We start from the raw sequence: 10,933 nt of genomic DNA, 5'->3' as shown, positions 1-10,933 counted from the left end.
CCTGGGACCCCAAATCTGACCCCCCCAAATTCCCCCTTGGGGACCCCACTGCCCCCCCCAGGACTCCCCAACCTTCTCTCCCCTTTTTGGGGTCCCCCCCGGTTTTGGGGTCCCCCCAGCCCCCCATTTCCCCGCAGACGTGCTGGTGCTGAGCTCGGTGGGCACGATCCGGGAGGCGCTGGCACGGAACTGGGGGGTCTGGATGGGGCGCCCCCCAAGTTACCTGGGTATGGGGGGCCCTATGGGGCTGGGGGGGGGCTACGGGGTCCTTGGGGTGACCCCCCACATCGGGGTCTCGGGGGGTTCTGGGGGTCCCCGGGGGGGGGCGGGGGGTCCAGGGGGTCCTATGGGGTGGGGGGGTGGTCTATGGGGTGGGGGGGAAACTATGGGGCTGGGGGGGGTGCCCTGTTGGGGGGGTCTGGGGTCCCTGGGGTGACTGGGGGGGCGGTTCTGGGGATCCCCGGGGAGGCTGGGGGTCCAGGGAGGCCCTATGGGGGGGGGGGCTATGGGGTGAGGGGGAACTATGGGGCTGGGGGGACCCCGTGTCCCCCCGTGTCCCCATGACCCTGTCCCCCCGTGTCCCCCCCCGCGACCCCATAACCCGTGTCCCCTGTGCCCCCCATGTCCCCTGTCCCCCCATGTCCCCTTGTCCCCCCATGACCCCGTGTTCCCCCATGACCCCCTGTCCCCCCGTGTCCCCCCATGTCCCCATGTCCCCCCATGACCCCCTGTCCCCCCATGTCCCCGTGTCCCCCCATGACCCCCTGTCCCCCCCATGTCCCCTTGTCCCCCCACGACCCCGTGTTCCCCCATGACCCCCTGTCCCCCCCGTGTCCCCCCATGACCCCATGTCCCCCCATGACCCCATGTCCCCCCATGACCCCCTGTCCCCTGTGTCCCCCTGTCCCCCCATGTCCCCCCCCAACCCCATGTCCCCCCCATGACCCCCTGTCCCCTGTGTCCCCTGTCCCCCCATGTCCCCCCCCAACCCCATGTCCCCCCATGACCCCCTGTCCCCCCATGCCCACCCATGACCCCCTGTCCCCCCATTTCCCTGTGTCCCCCATGACCCCCTGTCCCTCCCCTGTCCCCCATGACCCCCCATGACCCCCTGTCCCCGTGTCCCCCCATATCCCCCTGTCCCCCCCATGACCCCCTGTCCCCCCGTGTCCCCGTGTCCCCCCATGACCCCCTGTCCCCGTGTCCCCCCCATATCCTCCTGTCCCCCCCATGACCCCCTGTCCCCCCCCTGTCCCCGCCGTGTCCCCCCATGACCCCGTGTCCCCGTGTCCCCAGGGGCTCTGGTGTCGCGGGGGGGTCAGGACCTGGCTCTCGGGGGGGTCCCCGGGGTGGCGTTTCCAACGCGCGGCCGCCCGGGGGGCGCTGGGGAGGGCGGGGGGGCGGCTGCGGCCCCTCCTGAGCCGCCAGGCGGCGCTGCTGAGCGAGGTGAGACCCCCGGGCCCCAAATCACCCCGAAGCGCACCCCAAAACCGCCCTGCACCCCCAAAACCACCCTGCACCCCAAAACCGCACCCCCAACCGCCCTGCACCCCCAAACCGCCCTGCACCCCCAAACCGCACCCCAAAACCGCCCTGCACCCCCAAACCGCCCTGCACCCCCAAACCGCTCCCCAAAACCGCCCTGCACCCCAAACCGCCCTGCACCCCAAAACCGCACCCCAAAACCACCCTGCACCCCCAAAACCGCCCTGCACCCCAAAACCGCACCCCAAAACCACCCTGCACCCCAAAACCGCACCCCCAACCGCCCTGCACCCCAAAACCACCCTGCACCCCAAACCGCACCCCAAAACCGCCCTGCACCCCAAAACCGCCCTGCACCCCAAAACCGCACCCCAAAACCGCCCTGCACCCCAAAACCGCCCTGCACCCCCAAACCGCACCCGAAAACCACCCTGCACCCCCAAAACCGCCCTGCACCCCAAAACCACCCTGCACCCCAAAACCGCCCTGCACCCCCAAACCGCCCTGCACCCCAAACCCCAAAACCACCCTGCACCCCCAAACCGCACCCCAAAACCGCCCTGCACCCAAAACCGCCCTGCACCCCCAAACCGCACCCCAAACCGCCCTGCACCCAAAACCGCCCTGCACCCCCAAACCCCAAAACCGCCCTGCACCCCAAAACCGCCCTGCACCCCCAAAACCACCCTGAACCCCCAAACCCCAAAACCGCCCTGCACCCCCAAACCGCACCCCAAACCGCCCTGCACCCCAAAACCACCTGCACCCCAAACCCCAAAACCGCCCTGAACCCCAAACCCCAGAACCACCTGCACCCCCAAACCCCAAAACCACCCTGAACCCCAAACCCCAAAACCACCTTGCACCCCCAAACCACACCCCAAAATCACCTGCACCCCCAAAGCACCCCGCAAACTGCACCCCCAAACCACCCCAGACCCAAACCACCCCAGACCCCAAAATCACCCGGGACCCCCAAACCACCCCCCGCACCCCAAATGCCCCTGCTCCCCGATATCACCCTTTGAGCCCCCCCCATATCCCCGTGGGGACCCCGACACCCCAAAACCTGCTTAGGGGCCCCAAATCCCCCTCGGGTCTCCCTACACCCCCCAGACACCCAAAACCCCACTATCCCCTTAAATCGCCCCCAAACCCCCTTAGAGCCCCTTGTCTCCCCCCGGGGACCCCAAAAGCCCCTCGGGGTCCCCCCAAACGCCCTCTGCCCCCCCCAGGAGCTGCGTTCCCACGGGGGGACCCCCTGGACCCCTTTGAGATTTTCGCCTTCCACACCTGCAGCACCATCGGCCGCCTCCTCTTCGGGGACCTGGTGGGGACCCAGGCGTCCGGGAGGGACCCAGGCGTCCGGGAGGGACCCAGGCGTCCGGGAGGGAGCCGGATATTTGGGGAAGGGACCCAGGAGTTCAGAGGGGACCCAGGAGTTCGGGGATTGTCTTGGGGGGGGGTGGGGGGAATGACTGTCCTTTTGGGGGACCCAGGAGTTTGGGGGACCCAGGCGTCCGGGAGGGACCCAGGCGTCCGGGAGGGAGCCGGATATTTGGGGAAGGGATCCAGGAGTTCAGAGGGGGACCCAGGCGTCCGGGGATGTGTCTTTGGAGGGGGGGGGAGGGGTCCTGTTTGGGTTCTGGGGGGACCCAGGCGTCCGGGGGGCGGGGGAACCTGCATATTTGGGGAAGGAACCCAGGGGTTCAGAGGGGGACCCAGGAGTTCAGAGGGGGACCCAGGCGTCCGGGGATGTGTCTTTGGAGCGGGGGGGAGGGGTCCTGTTTGGGTTCTGGGGGGACCCAGGCGTCCGGGGCGGGGAAACCTGCATATTTGGGGAAGGGACTCAGGGGTTCAGGAGGGACCCAGGCGTCCGGGGGGGGGAAATGACTGTTCTTTTGGGGGACCCAGGAGTTCGGGGGACCCAGACATCTGGGGAGGGACCCAGGTGTCCAAGGCTGGGCCTTTGGGGCCAGGGGAGGGGGGGGACCCCCAGGCATCCGGGGGGGCCCAGAGGGGACCCAGGCGTCCGGGCCCCCCAGCTGCCCCCCGAGGGGGAGGTTCGGTCCTTCGCGCGCTGCCTGGTGGAGCTGCTGGACGTGTGGGGCAGGGGCAGCGTCCAGGCCCTGGAGCTGCTGCCGCCGCTGCGCGTGAGCCCGCGGGACCCACGGGGTCACAGGGCCGGGGGGGACAGGGCTCTGTGGGGCTGGGGGGGTACAGGGCTCTGTGGGGCTGGGGGGGGTTATAGGGCTCTATGGGGCTGGGGGGGTACAGGGCTCTGTGGGGCTGGGGGGGGTACAGGGCTCTGTGGGGCTGGGGGGGTTGTAGGGCTCTGTGGGGCTGGGGGGGGTACAGGGCTCTGTGGGGCTGGGGGTGTTGTAGGGCTCTGTGGGGCTGGGGGGGGTACAGGGCTCTGTGGGGCTGGGGGGGTACAGGGCTCTGTGGGGCTGGGGGGGTCACAGGGCTCTATGGGGCTGGGGCGGGAGCTGGGGGGGGTTATAGGGCTCTATGGGGCTGGGGGGGTTATAGGGCTCTATGGGGCTGGGGCGGGAGCTGGGGGGGTTATAGGGCTCTATGGGGCTGGGGGGGTCGCAGGGCTCTATGGGGCTGGGGGGGAGCTGGGGGGGGTTATAGGGCTCTATGGGGCTGGGGGGGTTATAGGGCTCTATGGGGCTGGGGGGGTCACAGGGCTCTATGGGGCTGGGGGGGTTATAGGGCTCTATGGGGCTGGGGGGGTACAGGGCTCTATGGGGCTGGGGGGGGAGCTGGGGGGGTCACAGGGCTCTATGGGGCTGGGGGGGAGAGCTGGGGGGGGTTATAGGGCTCTATGGGGCTGGGGCGGGAGGTGGGGGGGTCACAGGGCTCTATGGGGTGGGGTGGGGAGCTGGGGGGGGTCACAGGGCTCTATGGGCTGGGGGGGAGTTATAGGGCTCTATGGGGCTGGGGGCAGGAGGTGGGGGGGGTCACAGGGCTCTATGGGGCTGGGGGGGGGTACAGGCTCTGTGGGGCTGGGGGTGGGAGCTGGGGGGTTATAGGGCTCTATGGGGCTAGGGGGTTATAGGGCTCTATGGGGCTGGGGGTGGGAGGTGGGGGGGGGTCACAGGGCTCTATGGGGCTGGGGGAAGAGCTGGGGGGGTTATAGGGCTCTATGGGGCTGGGGGTCGGTTATAGGGCTCTATGGGGCTGGGGGTGGGAGCTGGGGGGGTCACAGGGCTCTATGGGGCTGGGGGGGGGAGCTGGAGGGGGTTATAGGGCCCTATGGGGCTGGGGGGGGTTATAGGGCTCTATGGGGCTGGGGGGGGAGCTGGGGGGGGTCCACAGGGCTCTATGGGGCTGGGGGGGGTTATAGGGCTCTATGGGGCTGGGGGGGGTACAGGGCTCTATGGGGCTGAGGGCAGGAGGTGGGAGGGGGTTATAGGGCTCTATGGGGCTGGGGGGGGAGCTGGGGGGGGTCACAGGGCTCTATGGGGCTGTGGGGACAGTCTATATGGTCTGGAAAGGGGGTCTATAGGGTCCATAGGGCCCAGAGAGGGCAGCTATAGGGTTTCTATGGGGCTGAGAGGAGACATAGGGCTCCCATGGGGAAAGGGGGTTCTCTAGGGCCCTGGGGGTCCCTACGGGATCCATAAGGTCCCTATGGGATCCATACGGCCCAGGTGCTGCCCAACCCGGGGCTGCGGGAGCTGCTGCGCCTGGTCGAGAAACGCGACGCGTTTGTGGAGGCGCAGATCAGGAAGCACCAGGTCAGGGGACCCAGGCGTCCGGGGGGACCCAGGCATTGGGGAAGGACCCAGGCGTCCGGGGGGACCCAGGTGTCCGGGGGGACCCAGGCATCTGGGAGGGACCCAGGTGTCCGGGAGCGACCCAGGTGTCTGGGAGGGACCCAGGCGTCCGGGGGGACCCAGGCACTGGGGAAGGACCCAGGCGTCCGGGGGGGCCCAGGTGTCCGGGAGGTACCCAAGCGTCTGGGAGCGACCCAGGTGTCCGGGAGGGACCCAGGCGTCCGGGGTGACCCAGGCGTCCGGGGGGACCCAGGCATCTGGGAGGGACCCAGGCATCTGGGAGGGACCCAGGCGTCCGGGGGGACCCAGGTGTCTGGGAGGGACCCAGGCGTCCGGGGGGACCCAGGCATCGGGGAAGGACCCAGGCGTCCGGGAGGGACCCAGGCGTCCGGGGGGACCCAGGCATCGGGGAAGGACCCAGGCGTCCGGGAGGGACCCAGGCGTCCGAGGGGACCCAGGCATCTGGGAGGGACCCAGGCATCTGGGAGGGACCCAGGCGTCCGGGGAGACCCAGGTGTCCGGGAGGGACCCAGGCGTCCGGGGGGACCCAGGCATTGGGGAAGGACCCGGGCGTTTGGGAGGGACCCAGGCGTCCGGGGGGACCCAGGCATTGGGGAAGGACCCGGGCGTTTGGGAGGGACCTAGGCGTCCGGGGGGACCCAGGTGTCCGGGAGCGACCCAGGTGTCTGGGAGGGACCCAGGCGTCCGGGGGGACCCAGGTGTCCGGGAGGGACCCAGGCGTCCGGGGGGACCCAGGCATCGGGAAGGACCTGGGCGTTTGGGAGGGACCCAGGCGTCCGGGGGACCCAGGCATCTGGGGGGACCCAGGTGTCCGGGGGGACCCAGGCATTGGGGAAGGACCCGGGCGTTTGGGAGGGACCCAGGCGTCCGGGGGGACCCAGGCATCTGGGAGGGACCCAGGTGTCCGGGAGGGACCCAGGCATCCGGGGGGACCCAGGCATCCGGGGGGACCCAGGCATCGGGGAAGGACCCAGGCGTCCGGGAGGCGCTGACGCGTGTCCCCGCAGGAACACCCGTCCCCCCCGGCCGACACGGTGCTGGGAGCGCTGTGGGGAGGGGACCCCGGCGTCCGGGGGGGTCCCCTGGGCCCCGCCCGCCTGCACATGACCCTGGTCGATCTTTTCATCGGGGGCACCGAGACCACGGCGGCCGCGCTGGGCTGGGCCGTGGCCTTCCTGCTGCACCGGCCCGAGGTGCCACGCGTGTCGCGGCCGTGTCCGCGTGTCGCAGCCGTGTCCGCGTGTCGCAGCCCTGCCCGTGCCCCCCCGTGTGTCCCGTGCCCCCCCGTGTGTCCCGTGCCCCCCCGTGCCCGTCACCGTCCCCCTGCGCCGCCCCGAGCTGCCACACGCGTGTCGCGGCCGTGTCCCCACGCGTGTCACAGCCGTGTCCGTGTCCCCACGCGTGTCGCGGCCGTGTCCCCGCGCGGTTCCTTGGTCCCCTCCGCGTCCCCCCCATTGTCACCCCCGTGTGTCCCCGTGGGGGCTGTGACACGTGTGACACGTGTGACACGTGTGACGTGCCTGTGCTGTGTGTCCCGCGCGTGCCCGTGTCCGTGCGTCCCATGCGTGTCCGTGTGTCCCCCGTGTCCGTGTGTCCCACGTGTGTCTGTGTGTCCCCCGTGTCCGTGTGTCCCACGTGTGTCTGTGTGTCCCCCGTGTCCGTGTGTCCCCCGTGTCCGCATGTCCCCCGTGTCCACGCGTCCCACACGTCGCTGTGTCCCCCGTGTCCGTGTGTCCCCCGTGTCCCCCATGTCCCCCGTGTCCGTGTGTCCCCCGTGTCCCCTGTGTCCCCGTGTCCGTGTGTCCCCGTGTCGGCGCGTCCCACGCGTCGCTGTGTCCCCCGTGTTGCTGTGTCCCCCGTGTCCCCCGTGTCCGTGTATCCCCCATGTCCCTGTGTCGGCGCGTCCCTCATGTCGCTGTGTCCCCCGTGTCCCCGTGTCCGTGTGTCCCCGTGTCCATGTGTCCCCCGTGTCCGTGTCCCCATGTCGGCACGTCCCCCGTGTCCGCGTGTCCGCATGTCCCCATGTCGGCGTGTCCCACGCGTTGCTGTGTCCCCCGTGTCCGCGTGTCCCCGTGTCGCTGTGTCCCCCGTGTCCATGTCCGCGTGTCCGCGTGTCCCCCGTGTCCATGTGTCCCCGTGTCCGCGTGTCCCCCGTGTCCGTGTCCCCGTGTCGGCGCGTCCCCCGTGTCCGCGTGTCCACGTGTCCGTGTGTCCCCGTGTCCGTGTCCCCGTGTCGGCGCATCCCCCGTGTCCGCGTGTCCGCGTGTCCGCGTGTCCCCATGTCGGTGTGTCCCACGCGTTGCTGTGTCCCCCGTGTCGCTGTGTCCCCCGTGTCGCTGTGTCCCCCGTGTCCATGTCCCCGTGTCGGCGCGTCCCCCGTGTCCCCGTGTCCCCGTGTCCGCGTGTCGGCGTGTCGGCGTGCCCGCGTGCCGGCGCCCCACGCGTGGCCGTGTGCAGCTGCAGGCGCGGCTGCGCGCGGAGCTGCTGCGGGAGCTGGGCCCCGCGGGGACGCCGGGGCCGGGGGACGCGCTCCGGCTGCCGCTGCTGCAGGCGCTGCTCAGCGAGACCCTGCGCCTGCGCCCGCCCGCGCCCCTGGGGCTGCCGCACCGCGCCGCCCGCGGCACCAGGTACCCCCGCGTCCCCCAGCACGGACCCCCAGCTGCCCCACCGTGTACCCCTGGGTGCCCCAGCACGGACCCCCACGTCCCCCACCATGTACCCCTGGGTACCCCAGCACAGACCCATGGGTGCCCCAGCACGGACCCCCGCGTCCCCCAGCATGTACCCCCGGCTGCCCCAGCACGGACCCCTGTACCCCTGGGTGCCCCACCAGGTACCCCCGCGTCCCCCAGCACGGACCCCCGGGTGCCCCAGCACGGACCCCTGGCTGCCCCACCACGGACCCCCACGTCCCCCAGCACGGACCCCCATGTCCCCCACCATGTACCCCTGTGTCCCCCAGCATGTACCCCCGGCTGCCCCACCACGGACCCCCAGGTGCCCCACCAGGTACCCCTGTACCCCCGGGTGCCCCAGCACGGACCCCCGGCTGCCCCACCGTGTACCCCTGGGTGCCCCAGCACGGACCCCTGTACCCCTGGGTGCCCCAGCATGGACCCCTGGGTGCCCCACCACAGACCCCCGGGTCCCCCACCACGTACCCCTGTACCCCTGGGTGCCCCGCCACGTACCCCTGGGTGCCCCACCAGTTACCCCCGCGTCCCCCAGCATGGACCCCCGGGTGCCCCAGCACAGACCCCCGCGTCCCCCACCACGTGCCCCCAGGTCCCCCACCACGGACCCCTGGGTGCCCCACCAGGTACCCCTGTACCCCCGGGTGCCCCACCAGGTGCCCCCCAGGTTCCCCCCCAGGTACCCCAGACCCGGGGACGCGAGAGCAGCCTGTGCTGGTGCAAATGGGCTGGAGCCGCTTTAGACCAGCCCAGACCAGCCCAGACCAGCCCAGACCAGTACAGACCAGTACAGACCAGCCCAGACCAGCCCGGAGCAGCCCAGACCAGTACAGACCAGCCCAGACCAGCCCAGACCAGTACAGACCAGCCCAGAGCAGCACAGACCAGTACAGACCAGCCCAGACCAGCCCAGACCAGCCCAGACCAGCCCAGACCAGCACAGACCAGCCCAGACCAGTACAGACCAGCCCAGCCCAGCCCGTGTGAACGGGCAGGAGCCACGTTAGACCAGCAGGAGCCCCCGGGGCCCCAGCAGACCCCCAATAGATCCCAGTAGGGCTCAGCAGATCCCAGCAGATCCCAGAGAGCCCAGCATGGCCCAGCAACGCCCCGTCCCCTCCCAGTGTCGGCGGCGTCCCCGTTGCGGCCGGTTCCATCCTGGTCCCCAACCTCCTGGCTGCCCAGACGGACCCCGACACCTGGCACGACCCCGACGCCTTTCTGCCCGGTACGCCGGGGTCCCCCGGACGCCTGGGTCCCCTGAACCCCCTGGGGTGGGTCCCCTCCCGGACACCTGGGTTCCCCGGACACCTGGGTCCCCTGAACCCCCTGGGGTGGGTCCCCTCCCGGACGCCTGGGTCCCCTGAACCCCCTGGGGTGGGTCCCCTCCCGGACACCTGGGTTCCCCGGACACCTGGGTCCCCTGAACCCCCTGGGGTGGGTCCCCTCCCGGACGCCTGGGTCCCCTGAACCCCCTGGGGTGGGTCCCCTCCCGGACGCCTGGGTCCCCTGAACCCCCTGGGGTGGGTCCCCTCCTGGACGCCTGGGTCCCCTGAACCCCCTGGGGTGGGTTCCCTCCTGGACGCCTGGGTCCCCTCCCAAACACCTGGGTTCCCCGGACGCCTGGGTTCCCTGACCCCTGTGTGGGTGGGTCCCCTCCCAAACACCTGGGTCCCCTCCCGGATGCCTGGGTCCCCTAAACCCCTTGGGGTGGCTGGGGTCCCCTCCCGAATGCCTGGGTCCCCTCCTGAATGCCTGGGTCCCCTCCCGGACGCCTGGGTCCCCTCCTGAACACCTGGGTCCCCTCCCAAATGCCTGGGTCCCCTCCCGAACGCCTGGGTCCCCTCCCGAATGCCTGGGTCCCCTCCTGAATGCCTGGGTCCCCTCCCGAATGCCTGGGTCCCCTCCCGGACGCCTGGGTCCCCTCCCGGACGCCTGGGTCCCCTGACCCCCTCTGAGCCGGGTCCCCTCCTGAACACCTGGGTCCCCTCCCGGACACCTGGGTCCCCTCCCGAATGCCTGGGTCCCCTCCCGAACACCTGGGTCCCCTCCCGGACGCCTGGGTCCCCTGACCCCCTCTGGGCCGGGTCCCCTCCTGAACACCTGGGTCCCCTCCCGGACACCTGGGTCCCCTCCCGAATGCCTGGGTCCCCTCCCGAACACCTGGGTCCCCTCCCGAACGCCTGGGTCCCCTCCCGGACACCTGGGTCCCCTCCCGAATGCCTGGGTCCCCTCCCGAACACCTGGGTCCCCTCCCGGACGCCTGGGTCCCCTCCCGGCCGCCGGGGTGCCCTGACGCCCCGCGCCCCCAGAGCGGTTCCTGGCGCCGGGGGCCCCCGCGCGGGCGCTGCTCCCGTTCGGCTGCGGCGCCCGGTCGTGCCCGGGGGAGGCGCTGGCGCGGGCCGAGCTGCTCGTGTTCCTGGGCCGGATCCTGCGGGACTTTCGGCTGGAGCCGCCGGCCCCGGGGGCGCTGCCCAGCCTGGGGGTGCGGGGCGGCACCGTCCTGCGCTGCGCCCCGTTCCGCGTGCGCCTGACCCCCGTGGGGCCCCCCTGACCCCGCGTGACCCCTGCATGATGCTGCGTAATGCTGCGTGACCCCTGTGTGACCCCTGTGTGATGCTGCGTGACCCCTGCGTGACCCCTGCGTGACCCCACGTGACCCCTGCGTGACCCCTGCATGATGCTGCATAATGCTGTGTGACCCCTGCGTGACCCCTGTGTGATGCTGCGTGACCCCTGCGTGACCCCATGTGACCCCTGCGTGACCCCTGCATGATGCTGCATAATGCTGCGTGACCCCTGCATGACCCCTGTGTGATGCTGCGTGACCCCTGCGTGACCCAATGTGACCCCTGCGTGACCCCTGCGTAATGCTGCGTGACCCCTGTGTGACCCCTGTGTGACCCCACGTGACCCAACGTGACCCCTGCGTGACCCCTGCGTAATGCT

The 10,933-nt window shown here is 71.1% G+C and overlaps 1 protein-coding gene across 1 annotated transcript; it reads left to right on the top strand.

The window, feature by feature from the left end:
- Window positions 1–133: 133 nt before the first annotated feature.
- Window positions 134–10,618, top strand: LOC136000771 (steroid 21-hydroxylase; the record flags this gene model as incomplete). The annotated part of the gene is given in 11 exon segments (XM_065654727.1): window positions 134–227; window positions 1,297–1,342; window positions 1,344–1,446; window positions 2,721–2,739; window positions 2,742–2,815; window positions 3,531–3,638; window positions 5,145–5,231; window positions 6,299–6,484; window positions 7,749–7,918; window positions 9,109–9,212; window positions 10,297–10,618. Coding segments are annotated over 11 exon segments (1,233 nt in total), but the record flags the coding sequence as incomplete, so codon positions are not given.
- Between the last annotated feature and the right edge of the window lie 315 nt (window positions 10,619–10,933).

This window comes from Caloenas nicobarica, chromosome 35 (assembly GCF_036013445.1).
Source record: "Caloenas nicobarica isolate bCalNic1 chromosome 35, bCalNic1.hap1, whole genome shotgun sequence".
Taxonomy (NCBI): Eukaryota; Metazoa; Chordata; class Aves; order Columbiformes; family Columbidae; genus Caloenas; species Caloenas nicobarica.
The sequence above is the reverse complement of the archived record's forward strand: the minus strand, read 5'-3'. Positions and strand labels throughout refer to the sequence as shown.